Source organism: Lucilia sericata, unplaced genomic scaffold (assembly GCF_015586225.1).
Source record: "Lucilia sericata isolate MDLA Ls3-8-SP2 unplaced genomic scaffold, ASM1558622v1 Contig000579F_arrow, whole genome shotgun sequence".
Lineage (NCBI taxonomy): Eukaryota > Metazoa > Arthropoda > Insecta > Diptera > Calliphoridae > Lucilia > Lucilia sericata.
In genome coordinates this window covers 216,649-237,498 of record NW_023994586.1, presented here as the reverse complement: position 1 = coordinate 237,498, position 20,850 = coordinate 216,649, and the positions used below count along the sequence as shown (strand labels likewise).

The 20,850-nt window shown below is 31.3% G+C and overlaps 1 protein-coding gene across 2 annotated transcripts; it reads left to right on the top strand.

Moving 5' to 3' along the window:
• The first annotated feature begins 8,552 nt into the window (after window positions 1–8,552).
• LOC119606401 (anaphase-promoting complex subunit 1-like) lies at window positions 8,553–10,930 on the top strand. Of its 2 annotated transcripts, none has more exons than XM_037959907.1 (4): window positions 8,553–9,025; window positions 9,094–9,520; window positions 9,599–9,806; window positions 10,517–10,930. In XM_037959907.1, the coding sequence occupies exons 2-4, from the start codon at window positions 9,431–9,433 to the stop codon at window positions 10,687–10,689; spliced, it is 471 nt and encodes a 156-aa protein (XP_037815835.1). In that variant the 5' UTR covers window positions 8,553–9,025; window positions 9,094–9,430; the 3' UTR covers window positions 10,690–10,930. The 2 variants fall into 2 exon arrangements, with proteins under 2 accessions (XP_037815835.1, XP_037815834.1); XM_037959906.1 differs by having other exon boundaries at window positions 10,442–10,930.
• The last annotated feature ends 9,920 nt before the right edge of the window (window positions 10,931–20,850 follow it).

The window sequence follows — 20,850 nt, the reverse complement described above, 5'->3', positions numbered from 1 at the left end:
AAGTAAACCGTGTTGTTTACTTTTTTTTAAAAAAAAGAGAGGAGAGTGCAGAAACGTTTAACTTCTCTGTTACTGTTTTCTTTTTGTATTTCGCATGATATTTGTTGTTGTTGTTGTTTTTATAAGATTTTTGTAAACAAATATGTATGTAAACAGGCTTGGGCAAAGCGAAAATAAGATTTTATTGTTTCATATTTTTGTGTAAAGAGCTAAATTGTGAATGAGATAATGATCTATTTTGTTATAATATCGTTACGATTGTTACCAAATCGAAAGGAATATTTTTATAAGAAGTAGGACTTCAGTTTTATATTCAGAGTTTTCTATTGGAGGTTTTTCGTTATTTAAACTTTTTAAGATAATTAAATTGAAGTACATTCCCGAGGAAACAACGAACTGGGAATATAAAAAGATGTGTAAATAATGCTTGGGGACACCTCAAGATATGTCCAACAATGTACTAATATTGGTATTTTACCTGGAAAAATATTGGTAGGACATCAGTAATTTGTAATGAATTTTCAATTCCCTAACTTTTTAACGACCGTATAATATTTTAAAGACAAAGATTGGAAAAATATAAGAATGTCAAAAGTTATGTATTGAAATATTTTTAAAATAAAAATTATTAACGTGAACTTTTTATTGGTCGTTACACTGCCGATACTTTTCAATTATGTTTAACGAAAAAAAATCGGTGAAATAAAATACTGAATTGCGGTACATAATTATTAGTTTTGATTGATTTAGAAGATTTAAATTATGGACTAACGAATTGATTCAGTGTCAGTAAGTAATAAAAAAAGCCTGTATAAAATATAAGTAAAGTTTAGTTGGTCATGCCGGTAAATGATACACCGCAATAAATGGCTAGGTATATCGCTTATATGCAGGTTTAGCACACCGAGGATTTGATGATATTCTTCTTTTTTGGGTTATTCTAACCAATTAGGAAATAGTTCCATGAAAAACTTACATTGAAAAGTAATGAGTTAAAAAGCTAATAAAACCTCTTTTCACTACTTCTTCATTAGCATTTTAAGTCATTATTTTAACACGGTGATGTCATTGGAGGCAAGTACTTCTACGCACTCTTACAAATAGGGAGTTAAAGAAGTACTTGCAATTTCTCTTACAAAACAGTTGTTGAGTAAGTTGTTTTGTTTTTTAATAATAAAAAAAGCCAGCTAGAATACGAACCAGGACTTCGGTTTGTTAGTCAAACGTTCTACACACTGCACCACTGCTTAGCTATTTTATTGCGCGTCAAATAATGGTTTTCACAGACAAAACTAATTTTGTTTTATTTTTTGTAAAACACAATTCTTAAAACGCAATTAAATAAAATGTGCAAACAAAATGACAAGGTCGAAAATAAAGTACTTCTATATCAGATTATAAGAAAGTCATTACTAGAGTACTTCTAAGTAAAGCAGACGGTAAGTAGTAGTCATTGAAAAGTAAGTGGTTATGGAAGTACAACCCATTACCGAGTTTTTGCTGGGGTAGTGTAAAGTGAAAACTGTAAGTTGGTTAGGTGATGCTATATAAAAATAGATGAAACTGCTAGATAAAACTGCTAAATATAAATCATGTCTTTTGGCATGAAGAGTGTTTAACCGTACTTAGCAATTTATCGTTTATTTAATAAATGTAGGTCAGCTGACGTCTTTGTCGATTGTTATAAGGGATAATTTATACAGCATATATCTGATGGACGGACTTCTACTGACATCCAAATAAAATTTATTTATAATTAGATAAGACATTATTTATTTTAAATATTTTTATTGTTTTGACAAATTATTTAGAACATTTCCACTCTGTATTTTGAACATCTAACATTTCTTTACTGGCGTGTACAATAGAGTACTCCAGCATTGTGAAGGTAGCGTATATATTTTTTTTTACTTTTAAAATAGTTGAAATACTTTTGAAAAACAAGTTGTATAACTAATTTTGACAATTGAGGTTTTAAACTTCTGATGGGACTTTTACTAAAACCTATCACATTTTCTAAAAGAAAACATTAATCAAAGCAAATTATACACTTTGATAATATCAGTAAAGTTAATTTTTTACCACAGATTTGAACTACAAAAATTGGGTTTTATTTTAGCATGTTTATGCAATTTTTCCAGCATTGGTTCTGGTCGAATTTCGACCGCTGGGCGAACTCTAGTTAAAATTAATAGCAAAACATATTAGATAATTTATAACAGAATAATATGTAAAACGTTTATGAATAGGCAAACTTTTAATAAAACAAATTGTATCTAAAATATTATCAGAATCAAATTGAGCTTAACACCCTGTATCGGAATAAAGAATTGAAAGAAAAAAGAATCGAAACTAAACAAGTTGATATAGGTCAGTTATTGAAATAAAAAAACAGACGGACAGTAGCGCGGAAATATGATTGAAAGGGGGGGGGGGCTGAATTATATATACAAATTAAAACAAATTAAACTTATAGAACATTACTAAATGCTGCTAATCCATAAGTATAATATGCGAAACATTACTTTTTTATGTAAACTCACTTTTATAAATATGTATTTTTTTAGATTTTGTGAGTTTTAAATTGATATTTTGTTTTCTTTTGTTGCTTTTCTATAACATTCTTATTCTTTACTTTTTTCTTTTTCGTTATCACACATCACAAATTTATATCTGATCTCATTTTTTTTATAATATAATATTTATACTTTATTTAGAAATTTTCACTAGTTTTAAGGTATATTTATGATTGTTTTTTTTTTACATTTCCTTGTTTTAATTTTATTAATTTATTTTTTTAATATAAAGCACAGGTTGTTAATAATGTACGTAGTGAAAATAACTAAATGTAATAAGATTAATAAATTAAATGACACTTACGGTTGTCGCGTTAAATCCATCGATGAATGGCCATTCAGCAATTTCTGGTTAGTAGGTGGGAAAGAGACAAAATATAAATTTTTTTGAAGGTGTGATCGATTCTCAATTTTTGCAATTCTTCTTCTACTTATTCTGCATTACATCGATGACAAAAAAAAAATAGCAACATGTTTCCAAAATTATTAGCAACATTATGTCATGTTCATGTTCAATTTTGGAACAGTTTCTACTAATGTTCCTTAACCCGGAGAATTTACAATAAAAGATCACTCAATTTGACGCTGATGTTAATTAATGAATATATAGATGATTATGAAGATATTTATGATTTTGAATTGATGATTTAGCCGAACATTTATACAATCTGATACTGATATTGTATTCAAAATTTTGTGGTATAAATTAAAGCTGGTGAATATGTTATTTTCCAATAGGTTTCTGACGATTTTGAGATTTTATGGTGGTAAATGATGACAAATATGAGTTTACGGAAAGTTGGATTTGGTCCATATATTATGATCCGAAACTCCTCATCCAATAGCTTTTAGAGAAATAGTCTGGCACAGAATATAGTGGTAACTGTTCAAAGATTATGGTGTTTGGATTATAGGTTTTTAATAACCAATTCCAAGAATTTAAAATTGGGTGCCAAATCTATGGAAATAATTGGACTTTATTAGAAAAAAATATAGACTTATATTAAGTATTTACCCGTAAGGATGTGGCACCAAAGATTAAGGGTGACAAATTTAATTGATTTCCTCTGACGCAGGATTATATTAGAAACCTTTTTAGTTTCGCCAGTAAAAATGTTGGTTTTTTCCAGAAAATTTTATAATTTGATTTAAAATGTAGTAGAATTATATAATTTTAAGTTTCACACATTTTTGGAAATTCTAAAAATATCTGTGACTTTCTCACTCAAAATTTGTTTGGTTATAAAACGTGTTTTAGCCCCTAAGGGGTTTTATATGATCCGCAAATGCATTAGTTAAATTGCTTAATAAAATATGCACCAAATACCAACGTATATAAAGTAACTTAGTTACCAATACATTGTAAATATGATCATTTGTCGCGAGTGGTGAAAATTTTAATTTATTGAGACAATGCTGGCAGATTCGAAAATAATTTGTAATTTTAGCGATTTTTCGATTTTTTTATATTTTTTCAGTTTTTAACAATGTTTTTACTAATAAGAAGAAAATTGAGTTAAATTCGAAATATAAAATTCGAAATTTAAAATCAACAATTTTAAACAAATTAAATAAAATGGTTTTATTGGGTATTTAAAGTAGACACAGTAGACATATTTAGTTTTTAATTTGAAAAATAAGTGCAATATTTATAATAGATAAGAGTATAATGAGTAAGTGCTATTATTGTTTTAAAAGATATAAGAAAATACTTAAATAAATATAAAAATTCGACTATTGTAATAAAAATATTCTGTCTAATGCCAGCCACATTACACAGTCCCCCAAACAAGATCGAATTTTTGTGTTTTTCTTTAAAGGCACCAAAATTTGATCTAGCTGGCAAGAGTGTTCACCTGGTTTTATATCTTTCGCGTGGAATTTACCAATATAGTTACCACGTAAATCCTCCACCTATAGAAGAATGTATACTAGAGCGCAGAGCACAAGCAATGTTACTCAAAACTTCGTCCCAATTTCTTTGGTCAGGATTGACATAGGCTCTTATAGCAGCGAGGACAGAACGATTTATACGCTCTGAGGCATTTGCTTGTGGTGAGTAAACAGCAGTAAGGGTATGAAAAATATTATAACGGTCTAATAGTTTTTTGAATATTTTGGACTTGAACTGAACACCGTTGTCTGATACTATTGTTTCAGGTACTCCAAAAACGTGGAAAATATCTTCTTCCAGATACTTACAAATCACATCTGCTGTCAACTTCTTTACAGGCTTTAGAAACGGGTATTTTGAGAAGTGGTCTAAAACCACAAAGATACCAATATGTCCGCTTCTCGACCGCGGATATGGTCCTAAAAAGTCCACGTAAAGTTTCTGAAACAAGCGTTGAGTCATAGCTGGCTGACCCATAGGTGGACGGAGTACAAAATTTGGATGTTTCGTAGATTTGCAAACAACGCAAGCGTTTATATAATCCCTCCCCCCTCTGTTGACTAAACCTGGCCAGAAATAATATTTTCTAATACGCTCAAGAGTTTTATTTATACCAAAATGTGATGACAATGAGTCATCGTGAGCCTTGGACAAAACGTCATTTATAAGTTCCCTAGGAACCATAACTTCCAACAGAGATCATCGTTTAGTTGTTCGCCAGTCGCACGTTCTGTCCGTTTGTATACGTATCCGTCTAAAACTTTCATGTCTGGGAATTTTGATTGATTATTGCATATGTTTTTAACAAGTCCGTTATATTCGTCCGTTTTGAAATATTTCGACCCTAAGTCGATGAAAACCCCATTGTCTTCGGACAGACTAGAAATTATAAGCTCGGACTCGTCTTCGGACGGACTGTTTACTTGGTCTTCGGGAGTGGTACGGGAAAGGGCATCAGGAATGACATTAAGAGAACCTTTTCTATGTTGAATCTTGAACGAGAAACCCTGCAGTTTAAGTGCCCACCTCGCCAATCTTGAGCTTAAATCGGTTTGGGACATGAGCCACTTTAGTGACGCGTGATCTGTCACTATTGTAAACTCATGTCCTTCGATATAAGGCCGAAACTTTTTAACACTAAGCACAGCAGCTAAGCATTCCTGTTCGGTCACTGAGTAATTGCGTTGGGCTTTATTAAGTTTCTTTGACATAAATGCCACAGGAACTTCATCACCCTCCGCATTTAACTGGACCAATACACTTCCTATTCCTGTTTTGCTAGCGTCACAATGGATATAGAATGGTTTTTCAAAATCCGGACTATGCAAAACAGGAGCTGAGCTTAGTAGACACTTTAACTTCTCAAATGCTTGGTTTGCTTCGTCATTCCAAACATATTTTCTTTTAGCTTTAAGTAAATCAGTTAAAGGTGTTGTTATTGATGCGTAATTCTCTATAAATTTCCTATACCACCCCGTCATACCATGAAATCGTCGGACTTCTTTAACTGATCGTGGTGTTGGGTATTCTAAAATAGCAGAAATTTTGTCTGGATCAGTTCTAATAATTCCTTTTCCTATAACATGTCCTAAGTATTTAACCTCTTCCATACAAAATTTACTCTTGCCCACATTTATAGTCAGTCCAGAGTCTCGTAAACGTTTAGCAAATGGCGCTGTTTAATGGGTTTTGCCATTCCTACGTCTATCACGTGATTCACCAATGTGGTCTTACCTAGCCCTTCTTTCATAAAAGAGGGAAATAAGTTTACAACCTGAATTAACTGTTGCTGTTCGTTTTCATTAAGTTTGCAGTCATTATAGCAAGGGTGCCCAAGCCCTATGCGCTTGGTGCGCTTTTGTTTTTGTAAATGCGCTTAGCTATAGCCCGTGTGTTTTAATACACACATAGAGCGCTCAGAACTAGTAATACGAAATACACAACTTTGTATTTTTAGTTTTTTTGTCGTTCTGCATTGTATACACACACGTGCTAAACAACAACACTTTCGAATGATTTGCTGGTAAACGAGTTTTTGTTTTTCTTTATCGTTTGACATGATTTAAAAAAGATTGTTTTGAAGAACACTTCGAAAAAAATTGTGTTAGTTTCTACTACTCTCACATAATGTTTGTATGTTTGTATGAATTTTTGCATTCTTTACAATGGATTTGCAAAATAAATATGAAAATATTTTTTTTTTTTACTTATAATTTTAAGGGTGAAGCACAATGTTTAATATGCTTTCAAATAATTTTAACTATCATTTTAAGATTTAAGAGGCATTTTAAGATATCGCATGGAAATCTTTAAAACCAAATAAATACCCTTTACTTCATAAAGAAATTTTAAGTTTGTATTCTATGTTTGGTAGTACATACATATGTGAAAGCAGGGTTTAATATTTAGTTTTTAGTTTTATTTTTTTAAATGTCGACTGAACTGAAGAAAGTTCAAGTATTTATTTTTCCCTCACAAGCTAACTGAAGTCAGTCAACTGTGTCAACGCACTGCTGCAATAACTTGCAAGTGGTTTTGTTTTTCTTCAGCAGCCACACACACAAGCAGCGGCCATGTTAAGTTTTTCAACTCAGCCGAACTGAACACAACGACTGAACAGTAAAAACAGATTTGCGTGTGCTGCTTACGTATTGCTTAGTTCTTGGTTTCGTTTTCTTACTAAGGGACGTAAAAAAAACTGATAGTTTGACTGGTTAGTAAAAATCAAGCCGACTGAACAATAAAACTTGATGGGTTGTTTGTTCAGTAAGACTTTGTTATTGTATGCAATTTGTTTTAGTATATTGTATGTTTTTGTGTTTAATGTTGGCAAAAGTAAATAAAGTAATTGATAATTATTGCTAATAGAAATTGTTAATTAATTTAAAATTTATAAAATTATAAATTACTATACTTATAAATTTAGATATTTTCTTTAAATAAAAATTGATTTAAATTTAAGCATTTTGATGATTTTTTAGTGAGATTTTGTTATTGTATGTATGTATGTATATTAGGGTGGGTCGAAAATAGGCTTTTCGCTCGGATCAAATTCTAATAGTGAAATTATGTTGTATTTTAACGTCAATTTTTTGAGGGTAAGAGCCCGCGCATCGCCGCCAAAGTTTGTAAATGCGTTTATATGGGAAAAATGGCACTTTTTGGAGTTTTTTCACAAAATGATGCTTTAAGTATTAATTATTGCACCATTTTATAGCAAAATCGTAATGTCTACAAAATTGTCTTTCCAAAACGATGGAAAAACTCAAAATTGGTTAAAAAAGTTTTGAGTTATTAAAATTTCCCCCGAGAATTTTGGGATTCTGAAGACATATAAAAGTAAATATAAGAAAATTTTTGTTAGTTTTGAAAAATTTTACAAAAAAATATTATGTTTATCTTTATAAGGTTCATAAATGTGCTAGTACGAATTTTTGTTCAAATAATAATTAATACTTAAAGCCTCATTTTGTGAAAAAACTCCAAAAAGTGCCATTTTTCCCATATAAACGCATTTACAAACTTTGGCAGCGATGCGCGGGCTCTTACCCTCAAAATAATTGAATAATAAATATTTTACAGTCTTCCATTTGACGTTAAAATACAACACAATTTCACTATTAGATGTTGATCCGAGCGAAAAGCCTATTTTCGACCCACCCTAATATACATACATACATACAATAACAAAATCTCACTAAAACATCATCAAAATGCTTAAATTTAAATCAATTTTTATTTAAAGAGAATATCTAAATTTATAAGTTTAGTAATTTATAATTTTATAAATTTTAAATTAATTAACAATTTCTATTAGCAATAATTATCATTTACTTTGTTTACTTTTGTCAAATTTAAACACAAAAACATACAATATACTAAAACAAATTGCACACAATAACAAAGTCTTAATGAACAAACAACCCATCAAGTTTTATTGTTCAGTCGGCTTGATTTTTACTAACCGGTCAAACTATCAGTTTTTTTTACGTCCCTTAGTAAGAAAACGAAACCAAGAACTAAGCAATACGTAAGCAGCACACGCAAAACTGTTTTTACTGTTCAGTCCAAAGTAAATTTATAAAGTAGACTCAGTAGAACAGCTGACTATTTTTTTTAAAACTCACTTATGGACGAAAATGTCAAAATTGTTTACGTTGCAATTTTTGACAGCTTCAACCAAAGACTTTTATGTCAAATTATTTGCCATATTTGTTTTAGTGGAAAAAAATTAAATTGTGTGTTGTTTTATAAAAAATAAAAATAAAAGTGAAAAAACTTGAATTTTGTGTGGTTTATGTACTAAAAAATTATGAAAAGGTGTATAATTTGCAAGAAAATTTCCAAAAAAGGAAATGGGAGCTTTTTTATTGTCCCCACAGATGAGAGGAGGCGACGAAAGTGGATGGAGGCTTGCAAGATGCAACTCCCGGCACCTGCTTATGTGTGTATGGACCATTTCTCTCCATCAAACAAAACCGGGAGACACTACATTCGAAGATGAGTTTCATTTGTTATCACCAGTACACCCTCTGCAGCCACAGTTTTCCAATAGGTAAGTAGAAAAAGATTTTCTATATTAAGATAACTTTAAGAATTTAATCTGAAATATTCTACTTTCAGAAACAACTTTTGTTTGGGTCTACGTGATCCTGCCGTTAATCGTCTTACTTTAGTTTATAGTTCGGGGAAAATCTTAAGCATTTGTTTAAGTCTCTTGCCTTCAGAACAAAACATCTAATGGGATTTTCAGCTGTTATGCATGATTATAGCAGTAACACTGCTACATCGTTTAGTGCTGAAGATCCAAAGAAAATAAAAAAAAATGATGAAATACATTCGGGTACCGAAGAAGATTGACAATTTATGTTGTCCATTCTAGATGGATCGGATAATAAACCATCAAAAGAAAATTATTCACAATGTACAATATTGATACTACGGCTTGTTTATTCATACAATGCTGGCGATATTTTATAGTTTTCATTTACTCTATGAGGACTTTAAATTGGACGATATTATGCATGCACATTTGTTGCCATTAGCCAAGGTGAGCCAAGCAAAGTTAGCCAGCAATTTAATTTCAAATGAATATTATAAAATATTTGGTTTTATTTTCCTTAATTAGTTTCTGCATCAATTGGCCTACGTAATGCAATTACAATCTTATACTTTTCGTCATGCTATGGATTTTCCTTTGCTGGTGAAAAATTGTTCCAAGACTTGTATTTTAACCGAACAGCATGGTTCTCAAATGTCTTACAAGGAACTTTCACAGGTGCAAGCTCCTAGTGTTTTTAACCAACTGAATGCATTGCCGTATAATTATGTGGAAGGTAATAATAATAATTGTACTTTTGCTACACTAAGGGGGTTATTTCGTAAATCCTTTGCGTTGAACGCATCACCTACACTTCACATTCAAAAGTGAACACTTTATCATACGGAGCTACTCGATCGCGTATTAGGTGAAATCTGTATTCCAACTTTATTGATACATTGGAGCACCGTCACCGAGTTCTATCGATATTACAATGGAGTGACTTTAGCTATGTATGTATATGAAGATTGTGTAATGTTATCCAATCGCCATTCAGCTACAAAATCTGGATAAAATTCATATATGGATATAAGTGCTCTAATTTCAGAGAATGAGTTTCATTGTAGTATCAATAGAAATATATACCAATTTGCGTCCTTTCCCGTACGAGGTCGAGTAGCTTCAATATCACAACTTTTCCATAAAGATAGCTGTTACATGTACATAATTTATTCAATAAAATTTCAAAGCGAACGCCTGAATAAATTAGGTGTTCGATTTGAAGTTTCAAGTGTGTATTTTTCAGGTGATGCGTTTTATAAAATATAATTTTTTATACATTTTTCACAAATAACGAAGCACTTGTTTCAACGCAAACAATCACCTGCCATAATGAAGTGTTTTACAAAATACAAATTTAAAAATTGATAGGTGAAGTGAGGCGTAGGGATTTACGAAATTATGCCCTAAATAAAAGTTCAAATTATTCGCAAAATATGAACATAGTCACGGAAGACTCCTTATCGGCTCGTTGTCCACCCTCTAAAAGTGGCATATCACAAATGGAAGGTGCTTTAGATGATGGCATGGATAATATAGGTACCAAATTCTTAAGTCTACGTTATCCGGATGATATGCGCATAACAGATAGATATTACACAATCGCCTGGAACTTCTGATCATGAATTTATTGAGGAGCAAGAAAAACAATTATTTACATTGTGCACTCGTACCATGACTTTACCTTTGGGTAGAGGAGGTATGTTTACTTTAAGAACCAACGGAATCAATGCCAATACCAAAACTATGTCTAACCAGCAAGAAACCTATTAAAGGAACCACTGTTGAAATGCAGCAAATTGAATTCCAGGCCAATATGAGTTTATGGCCAACATTTCATAATGGTGTAGCAGCTGGCCTGAAAATATGATCAAATGCACGGGATGTACCCTCCACCTGGATTGTTTACAATAAGCCAAAACGACCAGCCGAGAATAAGTGAATAAGTCCAGAAGTAGTTTCCATATTTCTTGGAGAAAAAATACTATATTTCTATTAAATGTATGTATGTCAAACTTAAATAAATTGCTGACACATTTTTTATTTATTTGCATTTTTATTTATTCTTAAACTAAACTAATAAAATGTCTTTTACTAAAATATTATTTTTTTGTGTTGTTATCAAAGAAAATTTTTGTAAACAAAGATCATATGATTTTGACAGCAAAGACCTTAAACCAAAAACAAAATCGTTTGTGGTTTTTGTAAATGTTGTATTTGTTGTAGAACTGTCGCTACTTTATTAATTTACTTTGGTTCAGTCGTTGTGTTCAGTTCGGCTGAGTTGAAAAACTTAACATGGCCGCTACTTGTGTGTGTGGCTGCTGAAGAAAAACAAAACCACTTGCAAGTTATTGCAGCAATGAGTTGACACAGTTGACTGACTTCAGTTAGCTTGTAAGGGGAAATTTTAACGAGTTACTATTTTTTAAGCATGGTACTAAATTTAGTCAAATATTTAGTAATTTGCGACTGCAATTAGCAGTTTTTTGAAACCCTGTGTGAAAGTGCATTCTCAAAACTAAAATTAATAAAAACAAGCATAGAGCTAGAATGAGTAACGAAAATTTGGAGGCATTATTAAAATTATCTACAACTGACATTGACATCAATTTGGACAACTTATTGGAAGGAACATGGAAGACTTAAAGGACATTTCGAATGGTAAGTACGGGTTTCAAATAAAATTTACATGCACTAATATATTTTTAATTTCAGATAATTTTTACAAAAAAGAAATCAATTTTTTTGCCGTGTACGGACATTCCGATTGGTATGTTAATGTTTGAAGTAAAATTTTCACGCACTAAAATTTTTTTTAATTTCAGATAATATTTTAAAAAATAGAAATATTTTTTTGCCGTGTACGTGTATGAAATGAATATATGAAATATTTTTTTTCTTTGTATGTTTGTATGTATTTGTTTTTACAACAAAAAATATTGAATAAAAATTTGTTTTTCTTTAAATCTCAATCATGGATAACTCAGCAATGGGTTGTTCAAGATGGTCAATCAGTTCTAATATGGAATCATAAAACGCATCGAAACTCTCACCGGGTTTTTGCTTTCTGTCCCTTATAAGTTCCCTGTAGTCCATATCAGTATGGGTATCTTTAAACTGTCGTCTCAGGGACAAACAAAGGTCTGGCCAATTAATTTCTCGTACTGACTTATGGTAACGCCAGAACCAATCGCTGGCTTTACCATCAAAAAGTACAGAAGCATTACGGCACAACAACTCAAAATTACCTCCCAAAGTTTGGTTTGTAAGAGCTTCAATTCTGTACAAAAATGAGTCAACAGAAAGACCAGAGGAATTTCCTGAAAACTTTAATCGCCAATTACTAATGATTTGGCTAATTTTATCGGGGCGAATAGACAAATCAGTGGAAAATCCAGAGTTTAGTCTCATCAAATTTGAAGATGGATTTGGCTGAAATCTTATTTCGGCTCCATTGGTATTATTACCAGAAGGTGGGAGACCTAACAATTGATCCAAGGTTTGAGGCTGACACTGTACATTATCGGTAAATTCAACAGGATTATGAGACGGTTCCCGTTGTGGTGTATGTCGGTTATTTTTAGGCTAAACCTACGAAAACCTACTTCTATGTTATTTTGTATCAACTGAGTTAGTTGCTCATTTAAAGAAGATAACATTTCGGCCTGCTGAGCTCCTACAGCTGCAGTAACCAAGTTTCTTATCATATGCCTCTGGGCATCAGGAGATGAATCTGAAGATTGTGTCGTATTAGGGGTTGTTTGGATATTCCTAGAAATAGATTCATTTGCTGACCTATTAGCATCAACATTTTGTTGACGAGACTGATTTCTGGTCATGACAGTGGATGTGCTTGGTCTTGGAAATTTGGGTAATGTGATTTGGGTGTTACAAGTTCGGCAAGTTGACTTATTCTGAGTTGATTTAGAAAGACAAGTTTTGTGAAAAACATGATTACATATAGTTTTTGTGGCATTTCCTTTTATAGAAATATGGTTTTTACAAACACCACAAACATCAAAACTTAACGGAGAAGGTGCTTGAGGTTGAACATTTTGGGATTGTACATTTTGAGACTGTATATTTTGGGATTGAGGTTGTATAGAAGTGGGCGTAATAGCCAAATTTTCTGTACTACGTCTTACAGACATTTTGCTATTAACTTTAAGTAACAAATCAAAAAGTAATAACTTATGTAAAAGATAACCGAGCTCTTGTGTTCTATCATTATCAAGTAGTAATGAAACAAGTGAACAAATGTTTGGTTCACTTGTTTCATTACTACTTGATAATGATAGAACACAAGAGCTCGGTTATCTTTTACATAAGTTATTACTTTTTGATTTGTTACTTAAAGTTTGTCAATTAAAGTGACAGAAAATAAATATTATAACCAATTATAAATTTATCTCCAGAAATTGTATTAGTTCTTTAACAGCACTTTAAATGTTGAAAAGTCGAAAAGCTATTGTGTATATTAACGTAAGAAACTAATGTAAACAAGTTTTTAATTGAAATAATACTTTCAATTTCAAAAATATGTAAATAAATTAGTTCAAAACTAATTTCAAACATATTCGTATGTTTTTGATAAAAGGTAATAATAGCGTCATGTTTTGATTCATTTAGGCGACACTAGAACTAGGTAGCGATAATTTTAAGTCAAATGCAATGAAAAAGATAAACTGATTATGTGTTTTGAAGTTTAGAAATCTCTCATGAAATAAAGAGGAAAAGAAACAAATTCGAAAGAAATGAGTCGATCTGATGGCATAGATTCATTTTCTAAATAACAAATTCTAAGTTCCAAATCAGATAAAAAAAGAAACAAAATAGTAATAGAAATAAAAATAAGTTTTCTTTAATGGCATAAGACCAAACTGGTCCAGTCTTAAGTTTCCAATTAAAGAATATAACAAAACAAAGAAAGTAACAAATACAAAAGGAAGAAATGTAAATATATGTTGGACATTAATCGAAACTTTGTTTTCAAAATAATGATTTCCAAAACATATAAAAAATTAAAAAAATAGACAAGTTCAAGAGATTTTTGGGCTATTGTATTTACCAGATATTAATTTTGAGACCCACTGGGTTAGAAACTGAAACTGACCGGCTCTGGCTCGTCGGCAATCGGGTTGGGTTCTTGAACTTAACATGAGATGTAAAAAAAACTACATAGCAATACATATTTTATGCATGCGAATTAAAAGAAATAAACTAAACTTTAACTAAAGGAACAACGAACAGCTAAAACATAAACAAACCAAATTTGTAAACTATACTTGAGGTCCATTGCATCTTAGTATTGTCTGTTGCCATTAGATGGAAAATGCAACATTATGCCCATCCCTACCATGATCATCTATGATTTATTCCAGAAGCAAATCTTCTTGATGATCCCCAACAAAGTTGTTTCGCTACCTAGCTAGGTTTTGCCTTATGAATCAAAAACAAATGAATTCAGCATGATATCTATTTTATTCAAGATATGAAATTATAAATTCATCTATTAGGACTAGTATTGTTGAAATGTTCATTTAATAAATTCAAAAAATTCATTGATACGAAATTTTGCTTAAATATATATAAAAAAAATAGTAAAATTAAAACAAAATTTATAGAAAATTTTAAAACAAAATTTTTAGCAAAATTCATAGAAAATTTAATAAAAGTTTTATAGAAAAATCTTTAGGAAAATTTATAGAAAAATCTTTAAACAAAATGTGTAACAAGATTCGTAGTGAAATTTATAACAATATTTTTATCAAAATGTTTAACAAAATTTATAGCAAAATTTACAAAAAAGTTGTTTTAAAAATAATAGCAAAACATATTAGATAATTTATAACAGAATAATATGTAAAACGTTTATGAATAGGCAAACTTTTAATAAAACAAATTGTATCTAAAATATTATCAGAATCAAATTGAGCTTAACACCCTGTATCGGAATTAAGAATTGAAAGAAAAAAGAATCGAAACTAAACAAGTTGATGTAGGTCAGTTATTGAAATAAAAAAACAGACGGACAGTAGCGCGGAAATATGATTGAAAGGGGGGGGGGCTGAATTATATATACAAATTAAAACAAATTAAACTTACAGAACATTACTAAATGCTGCTAATCCATAAGTAGAATATGCGAAACAATATTTTTTTATGTAAACTCACTTTCATAAATATATATTTTTTTAGATTTTATGAATTTTAAGTTAATATATTGTTTTCTTTTGTTGCTTTTCTATAAGATTCTTATTCTTTACTTTTTTCTATTTCGTTATCACACATCACAAATTTATATCTGATCTTATTTTTATACCCTCCACCACCATCAGTGGTGATAGAGGGTATATATAACTTTGTCATTCCGTGTGTAACACCAAGAAATATTCATCTGAGACCCAACAAAGTATATATATTCTTGGACCTTATGAAATTCTGAGTCGATTTAGCTATGTCCGTCTGTCCGTCCGTCCGTCCGTCTGTCTGTCTGTCTGTCTGTATAAAACATTCTCACGTTAACACGAAGCAACAAAAATTAACGAAAATCACCCAAAATATTTATTATTGTCCTAGGCAGTTTGGTATTGAAAATGAGCAAAATCGGTTCTCACCGGGAAAAGTTATGAATCAAAATTTGAAACAACCTCGAAAAAAATAAGCATTTTTTACACATTCTGATGTAATTTTCTCGAAAACTGTGAATGATAATTCCATGAAAATCAGCATACATTCGTTTCTATACAAGAGCTTGATTCCCGCTGAAAATTGCCTGAATCGGTCCACAATTTCATATACCTCCCATACAAAAGTACATATTCCCGGAAAATGGGTTTTTTATTAATAACTTCCGTCACAATGTCGAAATCTTTACAAAATTTTACAAATTAAAATCTTATGTCAATAGAAATCATTCAGAGAAAAATTTTCTGGATCGGTCCATAATTGGACATAGCTCCCATACAAGGTCCCCTCCCGAAAATAACTTAAACGCACATAATTCATTTCTAAATCAAGTTATCTATATAAAATTTGGTACAAGTATTGCCCTCACATACAGAAGTATTACTTTGACATTTTTTTTTCCATCGGTCCATAATTGGTCATAGCTCCCATACAAGGTCCCCTCCCGAAAATCACTTAAACGCGCATAACTCATTACTAACATAATACATCCATATACAATTTGGTACAAGTATTACTCATGTGCACAGAAATATTATTGTGAATTTTTTTTCCGATCGGTCCATTATTGGTCATAGCTCTCATACTAGGCCCCCTCCAGAAAATTACTTAAATGTACAATATTAATTACCAAATAATGATATAGATACAGAATTTTGAAATTTTGTTTTTATATACACAAGGTCCTCTTTCGAAAATCTCTTAAATGCACATTACTCATTACCAAATAAAGCTATTGATACAAAAATTCTATTTCAAGATTTTTGCACGATCGGTTCATAACACACATTACTTATTACTAAATTACGATATAGATACAAAATTTTACTGAAATATAGCTTTCATTTCCAGAAGTTTTGCTTAAAGAATTTTTTACGATCGGTCTATAATTGGTCATATCTCCCATACTAGGTCCTGCCCCTAAAACCGTATTTAACTAGTTGCATTATCAATTTGTGTAGAACAAAATTATATATATGTATTTTGATAATCCTTAAATCTTTCACACACATGCATACATGCAAATTAATAAAAATCGCCAAGCGTTGGTAATGTTCAATAAATCTTGGAATTGTAATAGATTTGAGCTGTTTGAATCTACGGATTTTTCTATTTAAGATATGAGAAAACTTTTTTCTACAAATATTTGATCAATTAGAAAAGTATTAATATAAAAGCAGCTGGTGGAGGATATTGAAGATTCGGCTCAGCCGAATATAGCACTCTAACTTGTTTTATAATATAATATTTATACTTTATTTAGAAATTTTCACAAGTTTTAAGGTATATTTCTGATTGTTTTTTTTTTACATTTCCTTGTTTTAATTTTATTAATTTATTTTTTTAATATAAAGCACAGGTTGTTAATAATGTACGTAGTGAAAATAACTAAATGTAATAAGATTAATAAATTAAATGACACTTACGGTTGTCGCGTTAAATCCATCGATGAATGGCCATTCAGCAATTTCTGGTTAGTAGGTGGGAAAGAGACAAAATATAAATTTTTTTGAAGGTGTGATCGATTCTCAATTTTTGCAATTCTTCTTCTACTTATTCTGCATTACATCGATGACGAAAAAAATTAGCAACATGTTTCCAAAATTATTAGCAACATTATGTCATGTTCATAGCGAACAATTTTGGAACAGTTTCTACTAATGTTCCTTAACCCGGAAAATTTACAATAAAAGATCACTCATTTGACGCTGATGTTAATTAATGAATATGTAGATGATTATGAAGATATTTATGATTTTGAATTGATGATTTAGCCGAACATTTATACAATCTGATGCTGATATTGTATTCAAAATTTTGTGGTATAAATTAAAGCTGGTGAATATGTTATTTTCCAATAGGTTTCTGACGATTTTGAGATTTTATGGTGGTAAATGATGACAAATATGAGTTTACGGAAAGTTGGATTTGGTCCATATATTATGATCCGAAACTCCTCATCCAATAGCTTTTAGAGAAATATTCTGGCACAGAATATAGTCGTAACTGTTCAAAGATTATGGTGTTTGGATTATAGGTTTTTAATAACCAATTCCAAGAATTTAAAATTGGGTGGCAAATCTATGGAAATAATTGGACTTTATTAGAAAAAATATAGGACTTATATTAAGTATTTACCCGTAAGGATGTGGCACCAAAGATTAAGGGTGACAAATTTAATTGATTTCCTCTGACGCAGGATTATATTAGAAACCTTTTTAGTTTCGCCAGTAAAAATGTTGGCGTTTTCCATATAATTTTATAATTTGATTTAAAATGTAGTAGAATTATATAATTTTAAGTTTCACACATTTTTGGAAATTCTAAAAATATCTGTGACTTTCTCACTCAAAATTTGTTTGGTTATAAAACGTGTTTTAGCCCCTAAGGGGTTTTATATGATCCGCAAATGCATTAGTTAAATTGCTTAATAAAATATGCGCCAAATACCAACGTATATAAAGTAACTTAGTTACCAATACATTGTAAATATGATAATTTGTCGCGAGTGGTGAAAATTTTAAGATATTGAGACAATGCTGGCAGATTCGAAAATAATTTGTAATTTTAGCGATTTTTCGATTTTTTTTATATTTTTTCAGTTTTTAACAATGTTTTTACTAATAAGAAGAAAACTGAGTTAAATTCGAAATATAAAATTCGAAATTTAAAATCAACAATTTTAAACAAATTAAATAAAATGGTTTTATTGGGTATTTAAAGTAGACACAGTAGACATATTTAGTTTTTAATTTGAAAAATAAGTGCAATATTTATAATAGATAAGAGTATAATGAGTAAGTGCTATTATTGTTTTAAAAGATATAAGAAAATACTTAAATAAATATAAAAATTCGACTATTGTAATAAAAATATTCTGTCTAATGCCAGCCACATTGCATAGTCCCCCAAACAAGATCGAATTTTTGTATTTTTCTTTAAAGGCACCAAAATTTGATCTAGCTGGCAGGAGTGTTAACCTGGTTTTATATCTTTCGCGTGGAATTTACCAATATAGTTACCACGTAAATCCTCCAATTCATAGTTACAAGTTACAATTTTTTTCCGTATTCTAGCTTTAAAAAAATATATTGTCTAGTTTGGCATTATAACCCTTTTCAAAATTAGATTGCTTGAAATTCCTTCTGTACACTTCCTGGCCTTCTTAAAATGATGTTATTCTGGACCTTAAATTATACTTTCATTCATTTCGCTGGAATTGTTTTTGCATCAGCTCAGTAGCAATTTTTCTAACTATTTCCATTGAGTCTTCTCTAGAGAAACTGACTGACCTATCTTCTAAGATACCTAATTGCCTTAATAGTGAATAAGTTTGCCCATTGGTGATCATATTTTGGCCAAAAGTTATGTAGTATGGTTCGACACCTATAGAAGAATGTATACTAGAGCGCAGAGCACAAGCAATGTTACTCAAAACTTCGTCCCAATTTCTTTGGTCAGGATTGACATAGGCTCTTATAGCAGCGAGGACAGAACGATTTATACGCTCTGAGGCATTTGCTTGTGGTGAGTAAACAGCAGTAAGGGTATGAAAAATGTTATAACGGTCTAATAGTTTTTTGAATATTTTGGACTTGAACTGAACACCGTTGTCTGATACTATTGTTTCAGGTACTCCAAAAACGTGGAAAATATCTTCTTCCAGATACTTACAAATCACATCTGCTGTCAACTTCTTTACAGGCTTTAGAAACGGTCTAAAACCACAAAGATACCAATATGTCCGCTTCTCGACCGCGGATATGGTCCTAAAAAGTCCACGTAAAGTTTCTGAAACAAGCGTTGAGTCATAGCTGGCTGACCCATAGGTGGACGGAGTACAAAATTTGGATGTTTCGTAGATTTGCAAACAACACAAGCGTTTATATAATCCCTCCCCCCTCTGTTGACTAAACCTGGCCAGAAATAATATTTTCTAATACGCTCAAGAGTTTTATTTATACCAAAATGTGATGACAATGAGTCATCGTGAGCCTTGGACAAAACGTCATTTATAAGTTCCCTAGGAAACATAACTTCCAACAGAGGTCATCGTTTAGTTGTTCGCCAGTCGCATGTTCTGTCCGTTTGTATACGTATCCGTCTAAAACTTTCATGTCTGGGAATTTTGATTGATTATTGCATATGCTTTTAATAAGTCCGTTATATTCGTCCGTTTTGAAATATTTCGACCCTAAGTCGATGAAAACCCCATTGTCTTCGGACAGACTAGAAATTATAAGCTCGGACTCGTCTTCGGACGGACTGTTTACTTGGTCTTCGGGAGTGGTACGGGAAAGGGCATCAGGAATGACATTAAGAGAACCTTTTCTATGTTGAATCTTGAACGAGAAACCCTGCAGTTTAAGTGCCCACCTCGCCAATCTTGAGCTTAAATCGGTTTGGGACATGAGCCATTTTAGTGACGCGTGATCTGTCACTATTGTAAACTCATGTCCTTCGATATAAGGCCGAAACTTTTTAACACTAAGCACAGCAGCTAAGCATTCCTGTTCGGTCACTGAGTAATTGCGTTGGGCTTTATTAAGTTTCTTTGACATAAATGCCACAGGAACTGCATCACCCTCCGCATTTAACTGGACCAATATACTTCCTATTTCTGTTTTGCTAGCGTCACAATGGATATAGAATGGTTTTTCAAAATCCGGACTATGCAAAACAGGAGCTGAGCTTAGTAGACAATTTAACTTCTCAAATGCTTGGTTTGCTTCGTCATTCCAAATCAGTAAATCAGTTAAAGGTGTTGTTATTGATGCGTAATTCTCTATAAATTTCCTATACCACCCCGTCATACCAAGAAATCGTCGGATTTCTTTAACTGATCGTGGTATTGGGTAATCTAAAATAGCAGAAATTTTGTCTGGATCAGTTCTAATAATTCCTTTTCCTATAACATGTCCTAAGTATTTAACCTCTTCCATGCAAAATTTACTCTTGCCCACATTTATAGTCAGTCCAGAGTCTCGTAAACGTTTAGCAACTGTACTAAGTACGTCTAAATGTCGTTTAAAACTGTCGGAAATTACAAGCAGATCATCGAGGTATACAAAGACTTCGTTCTTCAAGCT

Bases quoted from the DNA above. Each gene is read 5' to 3' on its own strand.
- LOC119606401 (XM_037959906.1), top strand. From the start codon at position 9,431: ATGCTGGCGATATTTTATAGTTTTCATTTACTCTATGAGGACTTTAAA. The intron at 9,521-9,598 runs GTGAGCCAAGCA...TTCCTTAATTAG, and splicing joins ATTTGTTGCCATTAGCCAAG to TTTCTGCATCAATTGGCCTA. The intron at 9,807-10,441 runs GTAATAATAATA...AAAAATTGATAG, and splicing joins GCCGTATAATTATGTGGAAG to GTGAAGTGAGGCGTAGGGAT.